Source organism: Oncorhynchus nerka, linkage group LG27 (assembly GCF_034236695.1).
Source record: "Oncorhynchus nerka isolate Pitt River linkage group LG27, Oner_Uvic_2.0, whole genome shotgun sequence".
NCBI lineage: Eukaryota > Metazoa > Chordata > Actinopteri > Salmoniformes > Salmonidae > Oncorhynchus > Oncorhynchus nerka.
This window is the reverse complement of record NC_088422.1, coordinates 101,456,283-101,476,282: the sequence shown is the minus strand read 5'-3', so window position 1 is coordinate 101,476,282 and position 20,000 is coordinate 101,456,283. Positions and strand designations below refer to the sequence as shown.

At 44.6% G+C, this 20,000-nt stretch overlaps 1 protein-coding gene across 1 annotated transcript in view; it reads left to right on the top strand.

Moving 5' to 3' along the window:
• Positions 1–20,000, top strand: part of LOC135565147 (probable E3 ubiquitin-protein ligase HERC1) — a 35,028-nt gene that overhangs the window by 13,681 nt on the left and 1,347 nt on the right. Inside the window, exons 11-15 of the mRNA XM_065011208.1 lie at positions 4,153–4,229; positions 7,020–7,272; positions 8,722–8,919; positions 12,874–12,999; positions 15,852–16,031. Of these exons, the coding sequence (XP_064867280.1) occupies positions 4,153–4,229; positions 7,020–7,272; positions 8,722–8,919; positions 12,874–12,999; positions 15,852–16,031 (834 nt within the window). The remainder of the gene's footprint in view (positions 1–4,152; positions 4,230–7,019; positions 7,273–8,721; positions 8,920–12,873; positions 13,000–15,851; positions 16,032–20,000) is intronic.

Here is a 20,000-nt window from a genome sequence, read left to right as displayed (position 1 = left end):
TAGTAGTGAGACAGTAACAGTAGTAGTAGAATTAGTGACTATTATAAATAGTAGTGAGACAGTAACAGTAGTAGTAGAATTAGTGACTATTATAAATAGTAGTGAGACAGTAACAGTAGTAGTAGAATTAGTGACTATTATAAATAGTAGTGAGATAGTGACTATTATAAATAGTAGTGAGATAGTAACAGTAGAATTAGTGACTATTATAAATAGTAGTGAGATAGTAACAGTAGAATTAGTGACTATTATAAATAGTAGTGAGATAGTAACAGTAGAATTAGTGACTATTATAAATAGTAGTGAGATAGTGACTATTATAAATAGTAGTGAGATAGTAACAGTAGAATTAGTGACTATTATAAATAGTAGTGAGATAGTAACAGTAGAATTAGTGACTATTATAAATAGTAGTGAGATAGTAACAGTAGAATTAGTGACTATTATAAATAGTAGTGAGATAGTAACAGTAGAATTAGTGACTGTATTATAAATAGTAACAGTAGAATTAGTGACTATTATAAATAGTAGTGAGATAGTAACAGTGGAATTAGTGACTATTATAAATAGTAGTGAGATAGTAACAGTAGAATTAGTGACTATTATAAATAGTAGTGAGATAGTGAATTATAAATTAGTGACTATTATAAATAGTAACAGTAGAATTAGTGACTATTATAAATATTATAAATAGAATTAGTGACTATTATAAATAGTAGTGAGATAGTAACAGTAGAATTAGTGACTATTATAAATAGTAGTGAGATAGTAACAGTAGAATTAGTGACTGTATTATAAATAGTAACAGTAGAATTAGTGACTATTATAAATAGTAGTGAGATAGTAACAGTAGAATTAGTGACTATTATAAATAGTAGTGAGATAGTAACAGTAGAATTAGTGACTGTATTATAAATAGTAGTGGTATAGTAACAGTAGAATTAGTGACTATTATAAATAGTAGTGAGATAGTAACAGTAGAATTAGTGACTATTATAAATAGTAGTGAGATAGTAACAGTAGAATTAGTGACTATTATAAATAGTAGTGAGATAGTAACAGTAGAATTAGTGACTATTATAAATAGTAGTGAGATAGTAACAGTAGAATTAGTGACTATTATAAATAGTAGTGAGATAGTAACAGTAGAATTAGTGACTATTATAAATAGTAGTGAGATAGTAACAGTAGAATTAGTGACTATTATAAATAGTAGTGAGATAGTAACAGTAGAATTAGTGACTATTATAAATAGTAGTGAGATAGTAACAGTAGAATTAGTGACTATTATAAATAGTAGTGAGATAGTAACAGTAGAATTAGTGACTATTATAAATAGTAGTGAGATAGTAACAGTAGAATTAGTGACTATTATAAATAGTAGTGAGATAGTAACAGTAGAATTAGTGACTGTATTATAAATAGTAGTGAGATAGTAACAGTAGAATTAGTGACTATTATAAATAGTAGTGAGATAGTAACAGTAGAATTAGTGACTGTATTATAAATAGTAGTGAGATAGTAACAGTAGAATTAGTGACTGTATTATAAATAGTAGTGAGATAGTAACAGTAGAATTAGTGACTATTATAAATAGTAGTGAGATAGTAACAGTAGAATTAGTGACTATTATAAATAGTAGTGAGATAGTAACAGTAGAATTAGTGACTGTATTATAAATAGTAACAGTAGAATTAGTGACTGTATTAGAAATAGTAGTGAGATAGTGACAGTAGAATTAGTGACTATTATAAATAGTAACAGTAGAATTAGTGACTATTATAAATAGTACTGGTATAGTAACAGTAGAATTAGTGACTATTATAAATAGTAGTGGGATAGTAACAGTAGAATTAGTGACTATTATAAATAGTAGTGAGATAGTAACAGTAGAATTAGTGACTATTATAAATAGTAGTGAGATAGTAACAGTAGAATTAGTGACTATTATAAATAGTAGTGAGATAGTAACAGTAGAATTAGTGACTATTATAAATAGTAGTGAGATAGTAACAGTAGAATTAGTGACTGTATTATAAATAGTAGTGAGATAGTAACAGTAGAATTAGTGACTATTATAAATAGTAGTGAGATAGTAACAGTAGAATTAGTGACTATTATAAATAGTAGTGAGATAGTAACAGTAGAATTAGTGACTATTATAAATAGTAGTGAGATAGTAACAGTAGAATTAGTGACTATTATAAATAGTAGTGAGATAGTAACAGTAGAATTAGTGACTATTATAAATAGTAGTGGGATAGTAACAGTAGTTTTCCTGTTTAGATTTAGTGACTATTATAAATAGTCAGTGAGATAGTAACATGTTAGTGACTATTATAAATGAGTTTAGTCCAGATAGTAACAGAGAAATTAGTGACTGTTATAAATAGTAGTGAAATAGTAACAGTAGAAAAAGTGACTATTATAATTATTTAGAGAGATGTGACATTATATCTTGTGAGACTAGACGTATTTCCTGTAGTGACTGTATTAGAAATAGTAGTGGATCTGACATTATAACGCCATAGCTGAGATAGTAACAGTAGAATTAGACTGACTATTATAACACCAACAGTGAGATAGCACAGTACCACATTAGTGACTATTATAAATAGTAGTGATAAAGTAACAGTAGAATTAGTGTCTCATTACCAGTCAGTAGTGAGATAGTAACAGTAGAATTAGTGACACGCTGTCTCATTACCAGTCACCATAGAGACAGTAACAGTAGACATTAGTGACTACGCTGTCTAATTACCAGTCAGATAGAGACAGTAGTAGTACTGACACGCTGTATCATTACCAGTCAGATAGAGACAGTAGAATTAGTGACTGTATGTATAAATTACCAGTCACCATAAATAGTAGTGACAGTACCACATTAGTGACTGTATTATAAATAGTAGTATAGTAACAGTAGAATTAGTGACTATTATAAATAGTAGTGAGACGCTGTAACAGTACCAGTCATTATAAATAGTAGTGGGATACTGACTACACTGTATAAATAGTCAGTGAGATAGTAACAGTAGAATTAGTGACTATTATAAATAGTAGTGAGATAGTAACAGTAGAATTACTGACACACTGTCTAAATAGTAGTCAGATAGTAACAGTAGAATTAGTGACTGTCTCATTAGTCAAATAGACAGTGAGATAGTAACAGTAGAATTAGTGACTAGAGATTATAAATAGTCAGTAGAGACAGTACCACATTACTGACACACTGTCTAAATTAGTGACAGTAACATTACTGAAATTTAGTCACCATAGAGACAGTGAGAATTAGTGACTATTATAAATAGTACCAGATAGTAGACAGTACCACATTTAGCTGTCTATTATAAGTCAGTATGAGATAGTAACAGTAGAATTAGTGACTATTATAAATAGTCAGTGAGATAGTAACAGTAGAATTAGTGACTATTATAAATAGTACCATAGAGAGATTAGTGACTATTATAAATAGTAGTCAGATAGTAACAGTAGAATTAGTGACTGTCTATTACCAGTAAATTGTAGTGACAGTACCACATTAGTGACTATTATAAATCAGTAGTGAGATAGTAACAGTAGAATTAGCTGACTGTATTAGTCACCATAGAGTAGTGAGATAGTAACAGTAGAATTAGACGCTGTCTATTATCAAATAGTAACAGTACCACATTACTGACACGCTGTATAAATAGTACCAGATAGAGACAGTAGAATTAGTGACTGTATTACGCTGAGATAGTAACAGTAGAATTAGTGACTATTATAAATAGTAGTGAGACAGTAACAGTAGAATTAGTGACTGATTATAAATAGTAGTGAGATAGTAACAGTAGAATTAGTGACTATTATAAATAGTAGTGAGATAGTAACAGTAGAATTAGTGACTATTATAAATAGTAGTGAGATAGTAACATACATTCTAAGTGGTTTGCTGTTTAGGATTTGGGAACAAAGCCTCAGTCTCAACCTGAAGTCATTTCCTCGTGGTTTCTGCACTATGTTCTTGTCTATTCTTCCAGTTCACCAAAGACTTTACCAGAGAAACGCTGGTTTTACCAGTCACTAACAAATCGTGAGTCAGAAAAGTGATATTATTTAGAGACGGGCTGTGGACAGGATATCTTGTGAGACTGACGCCTATTTCCTGTGTAGGAGTTGGAGACGGGAGTAGTGGATCTCCTCATCCCCTCCCCCAACGCCACAGCTGAGGTGGGCTACAACAGAGACAGGTGAGGACTGGCTAGGACACCAACAGAGACGCACAGTACCACATTACTGACACGCTGTCTCATTACCAGTCACCATAGAGACAGTACCACATTACTGACACGCTGTCTCATTACCAGTCACCATAGAGACAGTACCACATTACTGACACGCTGTCTCATTACCAGTCACCATAGAGACGCTGTCTCATTACCAGTCACCATAGAGACAGTACCACATTACTGACACGCTGTCTCATTACCAGTCACCATAGAGACAGTACCACATTACTGACACGCTGTCTCATTACCAGTCACCATAGAGACAGTACCACATTACTGACACGCTGTCTAATTACCAGTCACCATAGAGACGCTGTCTCATTACCAGTCACCATAGAGACAGCACCACATTACTGACACGCTGTCTCATTACCAGTCACCATAGAGACAGTACCACAATACTGACACGCTGTCTCATTACCAGTCACCATAGAGACAGTACCACAATACTGACACACTGTCTCATTACCAGTCACCATAGAGACGCTGTCTCATTACCAGTCACCATAGAGACAGTACCACATTACTGACACGCTGTCTCATTACCAGTCACCATAGAGACGCTGTCTCATTACCAGTCACCATAGAGACAGTACCACATTACTGACACACTGTCTAATTACCAGTCACCATAGAGACAGTACCACATTACTGACACGCTGTCTCATTACCAGTCACCATAGAGACGCTGTCTCATTACCAGTCACCATAGAGACGCTGTCTCATTACCAGTCACCATAGAGACAGTACCACAATACTGACACGCTGTCTCATTACCAGTCACCATAGAGACGCTGCCTCATTACCAGTCACCATAGAGACAGTACCACATTACTGACACGCTGTCTCATTACCAGTCACCATAGAGACGCTGTCTCATTACCAGTCACCATAGAGACAGTACCACATTACTGACACGCTGTCTCATTACCAGTCACCATAGAGACGCTGTCTCATTACCAGTCACCATAGAGACGCTGTCTCATTACCAGTCACCATAGAGACAGTACCACATTACTGACACGCTGTCTCATTACCAGTCACCATAGAGACGCTGCCTCATTACCAGTCACCATAGAGACAATACCACATTACTGACATGCTGTCTTATTACTAGTCACCATAGAGACAGTCTATATGACTCTGTGTTATGGGCCACTACAGAGCTATAGACTATATGACTCTGTTATGGGCCACTACAGAGCTATAGTCTATATGACTCTGTGTTATGGGCCACTACAGAGCTATAGTCTATATGACTCTGTGTTATGGGCCACTACAGAGCTATAGTCTATATGACTCTGTGTTATGGGCCACTACAGAGCTATAGTCTATATGACTCTGTGTTATGGGCCACTACAGAGCTATAGTCTATATGACTCTGTGTTATGGGCCACTACAGAGCTATAGTCTATATGACTCTGTGTTATGGGCCACTACAGAGCTATAGTCTATATGACACTGTGTTATGGGCCACTACAGAGCTATAGTCTATATGACACTGTGTTATGGGCCACTACAGAGCTATAGTCTATATGACTGTTATGGGCCACTACAGAGCTATAGTCTATATGACTCTGTGTTATGGGCCACTACAGAGCTATAGTCTATATGACACTGTTATGGGCCACTACAGAGCTATCTATAGTCTATATGACTCTGTATTATGGGCCACTACAGAGCTCTAGTCTATATGACACTGTGTTATGGGCCACTACAGAGCTATAGTCTATATGACTCTGTGTTATGGGCCACTACAGAGCTATAGTCTATATGACTCTGTGTTATGGGCCACTACAGAGCTATAGTCTATATGACTCTGTGTTATGGGCCACTACAGAGCTATAGTCTATATGACACTGTGTTATGGGCCACTACAGAGCTATAGTCTATATGACTCTGTGTTATGGGCCACTACAGAGCTATAGTCTATATGACTCTGTGTTATGGGCCACTACAGAGCTATAGTCTATATGACTCTGTGTTATGGGCCACTACAGAGCTATAGACTATATGACTCTGTGTTATGGGCCACTACAGAGCTATAGTCTATATGACTCTGTGTTATGGGCCACTACAGAGCTATAGTCTATATGACTCTGTGTTATGGGCCACTACAGAGCTATAGTCTATATGACTCTGTGTTATGGGCCACTACAGAGCTATAGTATATATGACACTGTTATGGGCCACTACAGAGGTATAGTCTATATGACTCTGTGTTATGGGCCACTACAGAGCTATAGTCTATATGACTCTGTGTTATGGGCCACTACAGAGCTATAGTCTATATGACACTGTGTTATGGGCCACTACAGAGCTATAGTCTATATGACTCTGTGTTATGGGCCACTACAGAGCTATAGTCTATATGACTCTGTGTTATGGGCCACTACAGAGCTATAGTGTATATGACACTGTGTTATGGGCCACTACAGAGCTATAGTCTATATGACACTGTGTTATGGGCCACTACGGAGCTATAGTCTATATGACTCTGTGTTATGGGCCACTACAGAGCTATAGTCTATATGACTCTGTGTTATGGGCCACTACAGAGCTATAGTCTATATGACTCTGTGTTATGGGCCACTACAGAGCTATAGTCTATATGACTCTGTGTTATGTATGGGCCACTACAGAGCTTTAGTCTATATGACTCTGTGTTATGGGTCACTACAGAGCTATAGTCTATATGACACTGTGTTATGGGACACTCAGGTCAACTCTAAACCTCCCTGCCTCCCCCAGGTTCCTGCTGAGCCCGTCATCCTGTCTGGATGAGCAGCTCCTCCAGTTTAAGTTCCTGGGCATCCTGATGGGGGTGGCTATCCGGACCAAGAAGCCCCTGGACCTGCACCTTGCCCCCATGGTGTGGAAGCAGCTGTGTTGTATTCCTCTGGTCCTGGAGGATCTAGAGGAGGTGGACCTGCTCTACGTTCAGACACTCAACAGCATTCTTCACATTGAAGACAGCGGCATCACAGAGGATAATTTCCATGAGGTGATTTATTCTGTCTTTTTTTCTCTCCTCAGCTTAAGGTCACGAGCTACGATATTGGTATGAGGAGGAGGAGGAGTATGAGGGGGATGAGGATGATGAGGGGGATGAGGATGATGAGGGGATGAGAGGAGGTATGAGGGGGATGAGGAGTATGAGGGGGGTGAGGATGAGGGGGGAAATGGAGCTGTGTTTCCTGTTTGACTTGGAAACCAGCCTAGGAAATGGAGCTGTGTTTCCTGTTCGACTTGGAAACTAGCCTAGGAAATGGAGCTCTGTTTCCTGTTTGACTTGGAATGGTGTTAATGGGGTATGGTGATAATATGGTATGGTGATAATATGGTATGGTGATAATATGGTATGGTGATAATATGGTATGTTGATAATATGGTATGGTGATAATATGGTATGGTGATAATATGGTATGGTGAGGTCTCAGTATGGTGATAATATGGTATGGTGATAATATGGTATGGTGAGGTCCCTCAGTATGGTGATAATATGGTATGGTGAGGTCCCTCAGTATGGTGATAATATGGTATAGTGATAATATGGTATGTTGATAATACACCATGGCCAACCTTCGTTCCCCCCGACACACACACACATAACCACTCTACTGGACTGGACCGGGCTCCCTCTCTCTCTCACACAGAAACACACACACACACACACACACACATACTGGAATGCAAGGGTCCTGTTGATGCAGCACATCCTGTCTGGGGATTGGCCAGTTGGCCTGCCTCCCAGGAAGGACCACAGCCAGGATAGATAGAGAGTCCAGAGAGGGAGAGGAAGGGAGAGAGGGGGGAAGAGGGAGGGAGAGAGAGACATGGCCTCCCTGTCTTGTGAAGGAAGGACCACAGCCAGGGGAGAGAGAGAGAGGTGGGAGAGAATGAAATGGCCTCTCAGGCCCACAGTCTCCTAGCCAAGAGAGGGAAAGATGGAGCAGGAGGAGAGAGAAATGGCCTCTCAGGCCCACAGTCTCCTAGCCAAGAGAGGGAAAGATGGAGCAGGAGGAGAGAGAAATGGCCTCTCAGGCCCATAGTCTCCTAGCCAAGAGAGGGAAAGATGGAGCAGGAGGAGATAGAAATGGCCTCTGGTAGGCCCATAGTCCCTAGCCAAGTCTCTCAGATGGGAAAGATGGAGCAGGAGGAGAGAGAAATGGCCTCTCAGGCCCATAGTCTCCTAGCCAAGAGAGGGAAAGATGGAGGAAGGAGCGGGAGGAGAGAGAGAGAGGTGGAGGAGAGGTGGGAGAGAGAGACAGGTGGAGGAGAGAGGGAAAGATGGAGGAAGGAGCGGGAGGAGAGAGAGAGAGACAGGGAATAAAGAGGAAGGGACTGTATCTCCTGATCTAACAGGATTCTGAATCAACTCTCTACAAATGGAATTGACCCCCAACTTGAATTCAGATGAAGTGATGTTGTACTGTTGTGCTCCTCCCTCTAGATGATTCCTCTGGATTCGTTCGTGGGTCAGAGTGCGGACGGTAAGATGGTTCCTATTATCCCCGGGGGAAACAGCATCCCTCTGACCTTCTCCAACAGGAAGGAGTATGTAGCCCGGGCCATCGAGTACCGCCTGCACGAGATAGACAGACAGGTACGACACACACAGGAGTACCGCCTGCACGAGATAGACAGACAGGTACGACACACAGGTGTACCGCCTGCGCGAGATAGACAGACAGGTACGACACACAGGTGTACCGCCTGCACGAGATAGACAGACAGGTACGACACAGACAACACCATCGAGGACCGGCAGCACCAGATAGACGGACGGGTACATTTACATTTACATTTAAGTCATTTAGCAGACGCTCTTATCCAGAGCGACTTACAAATTGGTGCTTTCACCTTATGACATCCAGTGGAACAGCCACTTTACAATAGTGCATCTAGGTCTTTTATGGTATGGGGGGATGGTGAAGGATTACTTTAACCTATCCTAGGTATTCCTTAAATGGTATGGGTGGGGTTTCAGGTGTCTCCGATAATATGGTGGTGGTATGGTGAGGTCCTCAGTATGCTGTCCTGGCGTCGTGAGGAGTTTGTTCCACCATTGGGGGCCAGATGGCGAACAGTTTTGACTGGGCTGATGGTGATACCGTATGGGATAACTGTACTTCCTCAGTGGTAGTGGATCCTCTGGTCGGTGCGATGGCAGGCCAGAGGTGGATGAACACAGTGCCCTTGTTTCAGACACACACACACACTACACACACACACACACATACTGGTGTAGGGCCTGATCAGAGCCTGGAGGTACTGCCAGGTGCCGTTCCCCTCACAGCCTCCAGTAGGCAAGCACCATGGTCTTGTAGCGGATGCGAGGCTTCAACTGGAAGCCAGTGGAGAGAAGCGGAGGAGCGGGGACCAGAGACGTGAGAAGAAGAGGGGGGAAGGTTGAACACCAGACGGCCTCCCTGCTGAAGGACCACAGTTCTGGATGAGTTGTAGGGGTTTAATGGCTCAGGCAGGGAGCCCAGCCAACAGGGAAAGTTGCAGTAATCCAGACGGGAGATGACAAGTGCCTGGATTAGGACCTGCGCAACGCTTCCTGTGTGATGTTGCTGTTGTGTTCCTACTCTAGATGCGGATGTTGTAGAGCATGAGACCTACAGGAACAGGGCCACCGCCTTGATGTTGGCTTGAAGAGATAGAACGACAGGGTGTTGTCGCCCAGGATCACGCCAAGGTTCTTAGACAGCTCTGGGACGAGGGACACAATGGAGTTGTCAGACATCGGTTCGACACAGACAACACCAGGAGTACCGCCTGCACCAGATAGACAGACAGGTACGACACAGACAACACCAGGAGTACCGCCTGCACCAGATAGAGACAGGTACGACACAGACAGGAGTACACCATCGAGATAGACCAGGCACACACACACACACACACCAGATAGACAGACGGTAGGACACAGACAACACCATCGAGTACCGCCTGCACCAGATAGACAGACGGGTACGACACAGACAACACCATCGAGTACCGCCTGCACCAGATAGACAGACGGGTACGACACAGACAACACCATCGAGTACCGCCTGCACCAGATAGACAGACGGGGTTCCGAGAGGCAGCACACCAGAGCGACTGACAGCGGCTGTTGGTCGTCCGATCGCCTCATGTTTTGTTAATTTCCTGTGTCTGCCGCAGTTCATTAACCTCCAGCGGGTGGTGACTAACACACCGTGGCCACCTGCTGCTTTCAGACCATCCTCTTCGGTGACTAACACACCGTGGCCACCTGCTGCTTTCAGACCATCCTCTTCGGTGACTAAGACACCGTGGCCACCTGCTGCTTTCAGACCTTCCTCTTCGGTGACTAACACACCGTGGCCACCTGCTGCTTTCAGACCTTCCTCTTCGGTGACTAACACACCGTGGCCACCTGCTGCTTTCAGACCATCCTCTTCGGTGACTAAGACACCTTGGCCACCTGCTGCTTTCAGACCTTCCTCTTCGGTGACTAACACACCGTGGCCACCTGCTGCTTTCAGACCTTCCTCTTCGGTGTGACACCTTGGCCACCTGACTGCTTTCAGACCTTCCTCTTGGCCACGTAGCCACCTGCTTTCAGACCTTCCTCTTCGGTGACTAACACACCGTGGCCACCTGCTGCTTTCAGACCATCCTCTTCGGTGACTAAGACACCGTGGCCACCTGCTGCTTTCAGACCTTCCTCTTCGGTGACTAACACACCGTGGCCACCTGCTGCTTTTAGACCTTCCTCTTCGGTGACTAACACGGTGACTGCTTTTAGACTTCCTCTTCGGTGACTAAAACACCGTGGCCACCTGCTGCTTTCAGACCTTCCTCTTCGGTGACTAACACACCGTGGCCACCTGCTGCTTTCAGACCTTCCTCTTCGGTGACTAACACACCGTGGCCACCTGCTGCTTTCAGACCATCCTCTTCGGTGACTAACACACCGTGGCCACCTGCTGCTTTCAGACCATCCTCTTCGGTGACTAACACACCGTGGCCACCTGCTGCTTTCAGACCTTCCTCTTCGGTGACTAACACACCGTGGCCACCTGCTGCTTTCAGACCATCCTCTTCGTGGTGTCTTCTCTACGAGGCATTATCGAGCTCTCTGCACTACACTTAGACTATGTCCCGAGGCTTTTCATTTCAGAGAGAAACTCGGCAGACCTCTCCTCCACTCTGAAACTTGAGATGTATATATTGAATTATTGGATTAAGACGAGAGGCACTGCGCTCTTTTATAATAGAAACTCAATTCTGAATTGGTTTTAAGATGAAGAATCATGCCTGGAATTTTCCTAAGTAATCTTAACACCCAGCTTGGTTGGCATGGGAACAACTATAATAGACTTATTTATAATTTAGAAACGACCTGCTGCTTAATTTAATCCTACATGGTTCAGTATTTTAACCATCCTATATTTATAATTGTAGAAACGTCATGGTTCAGACTAGACTATATTTATAATTGGTCAGACTAGACGTAATTGTAGAAATGGTTCAGTATATAACTAGACTATATTTATAATTGTTAGACTCTAAGGTGTTTAGAGTACAGTACATGTCTCTGTTAGACTAAGGTGTTTAGAGTACAGTACATGTCTCTGTTAGACTCTAAGGTGTTTAGAGTACAGTACATGTCTCTGTATTAGACTAGACTAAGGTGTGAGAGTAATGTCTGGTTCAGTTAGATCTAAGGTGTTTAGAGTACAGTACATGTCTCTGTTAGACTCTAAGGTGTTTAGAGTATGGTAGAAAGTACATGTCTCTGTTAGACTCTAAGGAGTTTAGAGTACAGTACATGTCTCTGTTAGACTCTAAGGTGTTTAGAGTACAGTACATGTCTCTGTTAGACTCTAAGGTGTTTAGAGTACAGTACATGTCTCTGTTAGACTCTAAGGTGTTTAGAGTACAGTACATGTCTCTGTTAGACTCTAAGGTGTTTAGAGTACAGTACATGTCTCTGTTAGACTCTAAGGTGTTTAGAGTACAGTACATGTCTCTGTTAGACTCTAAGGTGTTTAGAGTACAGTACATGTCTCTGTTAGACTCTAAGGTGTTTAGAGTACAGTACATGTCTCTGTTAGACTCTAAGGTGTTTAGAGTACAGTACATGTCTCTGTTAGTTATGTGTTTAACTCTCAACTGGAAACTCTTGTTTCATATCTCCCCTCCCCCCGTCTCTCTCCCCTGTCTTTCTCCTTCCCCTATCCCTCTCTCTCTCTCTCCCCCTCTCTCTTTCTCCCTCCCCTCCCTATCCCTCCCTCTATCCCTCTCTCCCTCCCCTCCCTATCCCTCCCATCCCTCTATCCCCCTCTCTCTCTCTCCCTCCCCTCCCTATCCTCCCTCTCCCCTTATCCCTCTCTCCCATCCCTCATCGCTCCCCTCTCTCTCTCCCTCCCCTATCCCTCTCTCTCCCCCTATCCCCCTCTCTCTCTCCCTATCCCCCTCTCTCTCCCCCTATCCCCCTCTCTCCCCTATCCCTCTCTCTCTCCCTCCCCTATTCCTCTCTCTCCCTCTCTCTCCCCCCTATCCCCTCTCTCCCCCTATCCCTCTCTCCCTCCCCTATCCCTCTCTCTCCCTCCCTTCTCTCTCCCAGGTGGCGGTGGTGCGTGAGGGCATGTCCTGGATCGTCCCTGTCCCTCTCCTCTCCCTCCTCACAGCCAAACAACTGGAACAGATGGTTTGTGGGATGCCAGAGATCAGTGTGGACGTGCTCAAGAAGGTCTCATTACTTTATTACTGTCTTCCGTTTGTTTTCATCTCATTGTTTTGCTGTAAAGTGATTTCAATATGCACTGACTGACTGCCTAAGTGATGATTGGCTGACTGACTAGCTGACTGACTGACAGACTAAGTGATGACTGGCTGACTGACTGACTGACTAAGTGATGATTGGCTGACTGACTGACTGACTAAGTGATGATTGGCTGATGCTTGGCTGACTGACCGATTGACTGACTGACTGACTGACTGACTGACTGACTGACTAAGTGATGATTGGCTGATGATTGGCTGACTGACTGACTAAGTGGTGATTGGCTGATGATTGGCTGACTGACTGATTGACTGACTGACTAAGTGACGATTGGCTGACTGCCTGACTGACTGATTTATTGACTGACTGATTGACTGATTGTTGTATTAATGGCTGTATTAATTACAGGTAGTGTGGTACCATGAGGTAATGGCTGTATTAATTACAGGTAGTGTGGTACCATGAGGTAATGGCTGTATTAATTACAGGTAGTGTGGTACCATGAGGTAATGGCTGTATTAATTACAGGTAGTGAGGTACCATGAGGTAATGGCTGTATTAATTACAGGTAGTGAGGTACCATGAGGTAATGGCTGTATTAATTACAGGTAGTGTGGTACCATGAGGTAATGGAGGTACCATGAGGTAATGGCTGTATTAATTACAGGTAGTGTGGTACCATGTAAGGAGGTAATGGCTGTATTAATTACAGGTAGTGTGGTATTAATGAGGTAATGGCTGTATTAATTACAGGTAGTGTGGTACCATGAGGTAATGGCTGTATTAATTACAGGTAGTGTGGTACCATGAGGTAATGGCTGTATTAATTACAGGTAGTGTGGTACCGTGAGGTAATGGCTGTATTAATTACAGGTAGTGTGGTACCGTGAGGTAATGGCTGTATTAATTACAGGTAGTGTGGTACCGTGAGGTAATGGCTGTATTAATGGCTGTATTAATTACAGGTAGTGTGGTACCGTGAGGTAATGGCTGTATTAATTACAGGTAGTGTGGTACCATGAGGTAATGGCTGTATTAATTACAGGTAGTGTGGTACCGTGAGGTAATGGCTGTATTAATTACAGGTAGTGTGGTACCATGAGGTAATGGCTGTATTAATTACAGGTAGTGTGGTACCGTGAGGTAATGGCTGTATTAATGGCTGTATTAATTACAGGTAGTGTGGTACCGTGAGGTAATGGCTGTATTAATTACAGGTAGTGTGGTACCGTGAGGTAATGGCTGTATTAATTACAGGTAGTGTGGTACCGTGAGGTAATGGCTGTATTAATTACAGGTAGTGTGGTACCGTGAGGTAATGGCTGTATTAATTACAGGTAGTGTGGTACCGTGAGGTAATGGCTGTATTAATGGCTGTATTAATTACAGGTAGTGTGGTACCGTGAGGTAATGGCTGTATTAATGGCTGTATTAATTACAGGTAGTGTGGTACCATGAGGTAATGGCTGTATTAATTACAGGTAGTGTGGTACCATGAGGTAATGGCTGTATTAATTACAGGTAGTGTGGCACCATGAGGTAATGGCTGTATTAATTACAGGTAGTGTGGTACCATGAGGTAATGGCTGTATTAATTACAGGTAGTGTGGTACCGTGAGGTAATGGCTGTATTAATGGCTGTATTAATTACAGGTAGTGAGGTACCATGAGGTAATGGCTGTATTAATTACAGGTAGTGAGGTACCGTGAGGTAATGGCTGTATTAATTACAGGTAGTGAGGTACCGTGAGGTAATGGCTGTATTAATTACAGGTAGTGTGGTACTGTGAGGTAATGGCTGTATTAATTACAGGTAGTGTGGTACCGTGAGGTAATGGCTGTATTAATTACAGGTAGTGTGGTACCGTGAGGTAATGGCTGTATTAATTACAGGTAGTGTGGTACCGTGAGGTAATGGCTGTATTAATTACAGGTAGTGTGGCACCATGAGGTAATGGCTGTATTAATTACAGGTAGTGTGGTACCATGAGGTAATGGCTGTATTAATGGCTGTATTAATTACAGGTAGTGTGGTACCATGAGGTAATGGCTGTATTAATGGCTGTATTAATTACAGGTAGTGAGGTACCATGAGGTAATGGCTGTATTAATTACAGGTAGTGAGGTACCGTGAGGTAATGGCTGTATTAATTACAGGTAGTGTGGTACTGTGAGGTAATGGCTGTATTAATTACAGGTAGTGTGGTACCGTGAGGTAATGGCTGTATTAATTACAGGTAGTGTGGTACCGTGAGGTAATGGCTGTATTAATTACAGGTAGTGTGGTACCGTGAGGTAATGGCTGTATTAATTACAGGTAGTGTGGTACCATGAGGTAATGGTATTAATTACAGGTATGAGGTAATGGCTTAATTACAGGTAGTGTGGTACCGTGAGGTAATGGCTGTATTAATTACAGGTAGTGTGGTACCGTGAGGTAATGGCTGTATTAATTACAGGTAGTGAGGTACCGTGAGGTAATGGCTGTATTAATTACAGGTAGTGAGGTACCGTGAGGTAATGGCTGTATTAATTACAGGTAGTGAGGTACCGTGAGGTAATGGCTGTATTAATTACAGGTAGTGTGGTACCATGAGGTAATGGCTGTATTAATTACAGGTAGTGTGGTACCATGAGGTAATGGCTGTATTAATTACAGGTAGTGAGGTACCATGAGGTAATGGCTGTATTAATTACAGGTAGTGAGGTACCGTGAGGTAATGGCTGTATTAATTACAGGTAGTGAGGTACCATGAGGTAATGGCTGTATTAATTACAAGTAGTGTGGTACCGTGAGGTAATGGCTGTGTTATTTCCAGGTTGTGCGGTACCGTGAGGTAGAAGAGCATCACACTCAGGTCCAGTGGTTCTGGCAGACCCTAGAGGACTTCTCCAACGAGGAGAGGGTTCTGTTCATGCGCTTCGTCTCGGGACGGTCCAGGCTGCCCGCCAACACAGCTGACATCTCCCAGAGGTTCCAGATCATGAAGGTGGACAGGGTAAGACAACCACTGCTGCCACACACACACACACACACACATAAACACACACACGTAAACACACACACACACCAACACACACACACACACACACACATAAACACATACACACACATACACATGTGTAAAGGCCAGTGTGAAGGCCAGTGTGTGTTCCCCCAGTCTAAAGGCCAGTGTGTGTTCCCCCAGTCTAAAGGCCAGTGTGTGTTCCCCCAGTCTAAATGCCAGAGTGTGTTCCCCCAGTCTAAAGGCCAGTGTGTGAGGTCCCCAGTCTAAAGGCCAGTGTGTGTTCCCCAGTCTAAAGGCCAGTGTGTGTTCCCCAGTCTAAAGGCCAGTGTGTGTTCCCCAGTCTAAAGGCCAGTGTGTGTTCCCCCAGTCTAAAGGCCAGTGTGTGTTCCCCCAGTCTAAAGGCCAGTGTGTGTTCCCCCAGTCTAAAGGCCAGTGTGTGTTCCCCCAGGCTAAATGCCAGTGTGTGTTCCCCCAGGCTAAATGCCAGAGTGTGTTCCCCCAGTCTAAAGGCCAGTGTGTGTTCCCCCAGTCTAAAGGCCAATGTGTGTTCCCCCAGTCTAAAGGCCAGTGTGTGTTCCCCCAGTCTAAAGGCCAGTGTGTGTTCCCCCAGTCTAAAGGCCAGTGTGTGTTCTCCCAGTCTAAAGGCCAGTGTGTGTTCCCCCAGTCTAAAGGCCAGTGTGTGTTCTCCCAGTCTAAAGGCCAGTGTGTGTTCCCCCAGTCTAAAGTCTAAAGGCCAGTGTGTGTTCCCCCAGTCTAAAGGCCAGTGTGTGTTCCCCCAGTATAAAGGACAGTGTGTGTTCCCCCAGTCTATAGGCCAGTGTGTGTTCTCCCAGTCTAAAGGCCAGTGTGTGTTCCCCCAGTCTAAAGTCTAAAGGCCAGTGTGTGTTCCCCCAGTCTAAAGTCTAAAGACCAGTGTGTGTTCCCCCAGTCTAAAGGCCAGTGTGTGTTCCCCCAGTCTAAAGGCCAGTGTGTGTTCCCCCAGTCTAAAGGCCAGTGTGTGTTCCCCCAGTCTAAAGGCCAGTGTGTGTTCCCCCAGTCTAAAGGCCAGTGTGTGTTCCCCCAGTCTAAAGGCCAGTGTGTGTTCCCCAGTCTAAAGGCCAGTGTGTGTTCCCCAGTCTAAAGGCCAGTGTGTGTTCTCCCAGTCTAAATGCCAGAGTGTGTTCCCCCAGTCTAAATGCCAGTGTGTGTTCCCCCAGTCTAAAGGCCAGTGTGTGTTCTCCCAGTCTAAAGGCCAGTGTGTGTTCCCCCAGTCTAAATGCCAGTGTGTGTTCCCCCAGTCTAAAGGCCAGTGTGTGTTCTCCCAGTCTAAAGGCCAGTGTGTGTTCCCCCAGTCTAAAGTCTAAAGGCCAGTGTGTGTTCCCCCAGTCTAAAGTCTAAAGGCCAGTGTGTGTTCCCCCAGTCTAAAGGCCAGTGTGTGTTCCCCCAGTCTAAAGGCCAGTGTGTGTTCCCCCAGTCTAAAGGCCAGTGTGTGTTCCCCCAGTCTAAAGGCCAGTGTGTGTTCCCCCAGTCTAAAGGCCAGTGTGTGTTCTCCCAGTCTAAAGGCCAGTGTGTGTTCCCCCAGTCTAAAGGCCAGTGTGTGTTCTCCCAGTCTAAAGGCCAGTGTGTGTTCCCCCAGTCTAAATGCCAGAGTGTGTTCCCCCAGTCTAAATGCCAGTGTGTGTTCCCCCAGTCTAAAGGCCAGTGTGTGTTCCCCCAGTCTAAATGCCAGTGTGTGTTCCCCCAGTCTAAAGGCCAGTGTGTGTTCTCCCAGTCTAAAGGCCAGTGTGTGTTCTCCCAGTCTAAAGGCCAGTGTGTGTTCCCCCAGTCTAAAGTCTAAAGGCCAGTGTGTGTTCCCCCAGTCTAAAGGCCAGTGTGTGTTTCTAAAGTCTAAAGGCCAGTGTGTGTTCTCCCAGTCTAAAGGCCAGTGTGTGTTCCCCCAGTCTAAATGCCAGTGTGTGTTCCCCCAGTCTAAAGGCCAGTGTGTGTTCCCCCAGTCTAAAGGCCAGTGTGTGTTCTCCCAGTCTAAAGGCCAGTGTGTGTTCCCCCAGTCTAAAGGCCAGTGTGTGTTCCCCCAGTCTAAAGGCCAGTGTGTGTTCTCCCAGTCTAAATGCCAGTGTGTGTTCCCCCAGGCTAAAGTCTAAATGCCAGTGTGTGTTCCCCCAGGCTAAAGTCTAAATGCCAGTGTGTGTTCCCCCAGTCTAAAGGCCAGTGTGTGTTCCCCCAGTCTAAAGGCCAGTGTGTGTTCCCCCAGTCTAAAGGCCAGTGTGTGTTCCCCCAGTCTAAAGGCCAGTGTGTGTTCTCCCAGTCTAAAGGCCAGTGTGTGTTCCCCCAGTCTAAAGGCCAGTGTGTGTTCTCCCAGTCTAAAGGCCAGTGTGTGTTCCCCCAGTCTAAATGCCAGTGTGTGTTCCCCCAGTCTAAATGCCAGTGTGTGTTCCCCCAGTCTAAAGGCCAGTGTGTGTTCCCCAGTCTAAATGCCAGTGTGTGTTCCCCCAGTCTAAAGGCCAGTGTGTGTTCTCCCAGTCTAAAGGCCAGTGTGTGTTCTCCCAGTCTAAAGGCCAGTGTGTGTTCCCCCAGTCTAAAGGCCAGTGTGTGTTCTCCCAGTCTAAAGGCCAGTGTGTGTTCTCCCAGTCTAAAGGCCAGTGTGTGTTCTCCCAGTCTAAAGGCCAGTGTGTGTTCTCCCCCAGTCTAAAGGCCAGTGTGTGTTCCCCCAGTCTAAAGGCCAGTGTGTGTTCTCCCAGTCTAAAGGCCAGTGTGTGTTCTCCCAGTCTAAATGCCAGTGTGTGTTCCCCCAGTCTAAAGGCCAGTGTGTGTTCCCCCAGTCTAAAGGCCAGTGTGTGTTCCCCCAGTCTAAATGCCAGTGTGTGTTCCCCCAGGCTAAAGTCTAAATGCCAGTGTGTGTTCCCCCAGGCTAAAGTCTAAATGCCAGTGTGTGTTCCCCCAGGCTAAAGTCTAAATGCCAGTGTGTGTTCCCCAGTCTAAAGGCCAGTGTGTGTCCCCAGTCTCCCAGTCTAAAGGCCAGTGTGTGTTCCCCAGTCTAAAGGCCAGTGTGTGTTCCCCCAGTCTAAAGGCCAGTGTGTGTTCCCCCCCAGTCTAAAGGCCAGTGTGTGTTCCCCCAGTCTAAAATGCCAGTGTGTGTTTCTAAAGGCCCCAGTCTAAATGCCAGTGTGTGTTCTCCCAGTCTAAAATGCCAGTGTGTGTTCCCCCAGTCTAAAGGCCAGTGTGTGTTCTCCCAGTCTAAAGGCCAGTGTGTGTTCCCCCAGTCTAAAGGCCAGTGTGTGTTCCCCAGTCTAAAGGCCAGTGTGTGTTCCCCCAGTCTAAAGGCCAGTGTGTGTTCAGTCCCAGTCTAAAGGCCAGTGTGTGTTCCCCCAGTCTAAAGGCCAGTGTGTGTTCCCCAGTCTAAAGGCCAGTGTGTGTTCCCCAGTCTAAAGGCCAGTGTGTGTTCCCCAGTCTAAAGGCCAGTGTGTGTTCCCCCAGTCTAAAGGCCAGTGTGTGTTCCCCCAGTCTAAAGGCCAGTGTGTGTTCCCCCAGTCTAAAGTCTAAAGGCCAGTGTGTGTTCCCCCAGTCTAAATGCCAGTGTGTGTTCCCCCAGTCTAAAGTCTAAAGGCCAGTGTGTGTTCCCCCAGTCTAAAGGCCAGTGTGTGTTCCCCCAGTCTAAAGGCCAGTGTGTACATTTCTCTGTCAATAGAAGAACAGCTCAAAGACAGAACTACACACATTTAAATGAAGAAGAAGATACATACATTACAAGAGAATGTTGATGATGTAATGAACACCTCTCTCTCTGTTCCCCCCCTCTCTCTCTCTCTCTGTCCCCACCTCCCCCCCTCCCCCCTCCTCTCCTCTCCCCCCTCCCTCTACCCCCTCCCCCCCTCCCCTCTCCCCTCCCCTCTCCCCCTCCCCTCTCTGTCCCCCGCTCTCTCTCTCTCCCCTCTCCTCCCCTCTCTGTCCCCCCTCTCCCCCCTCTCTCTCTCTCCCCCCGTC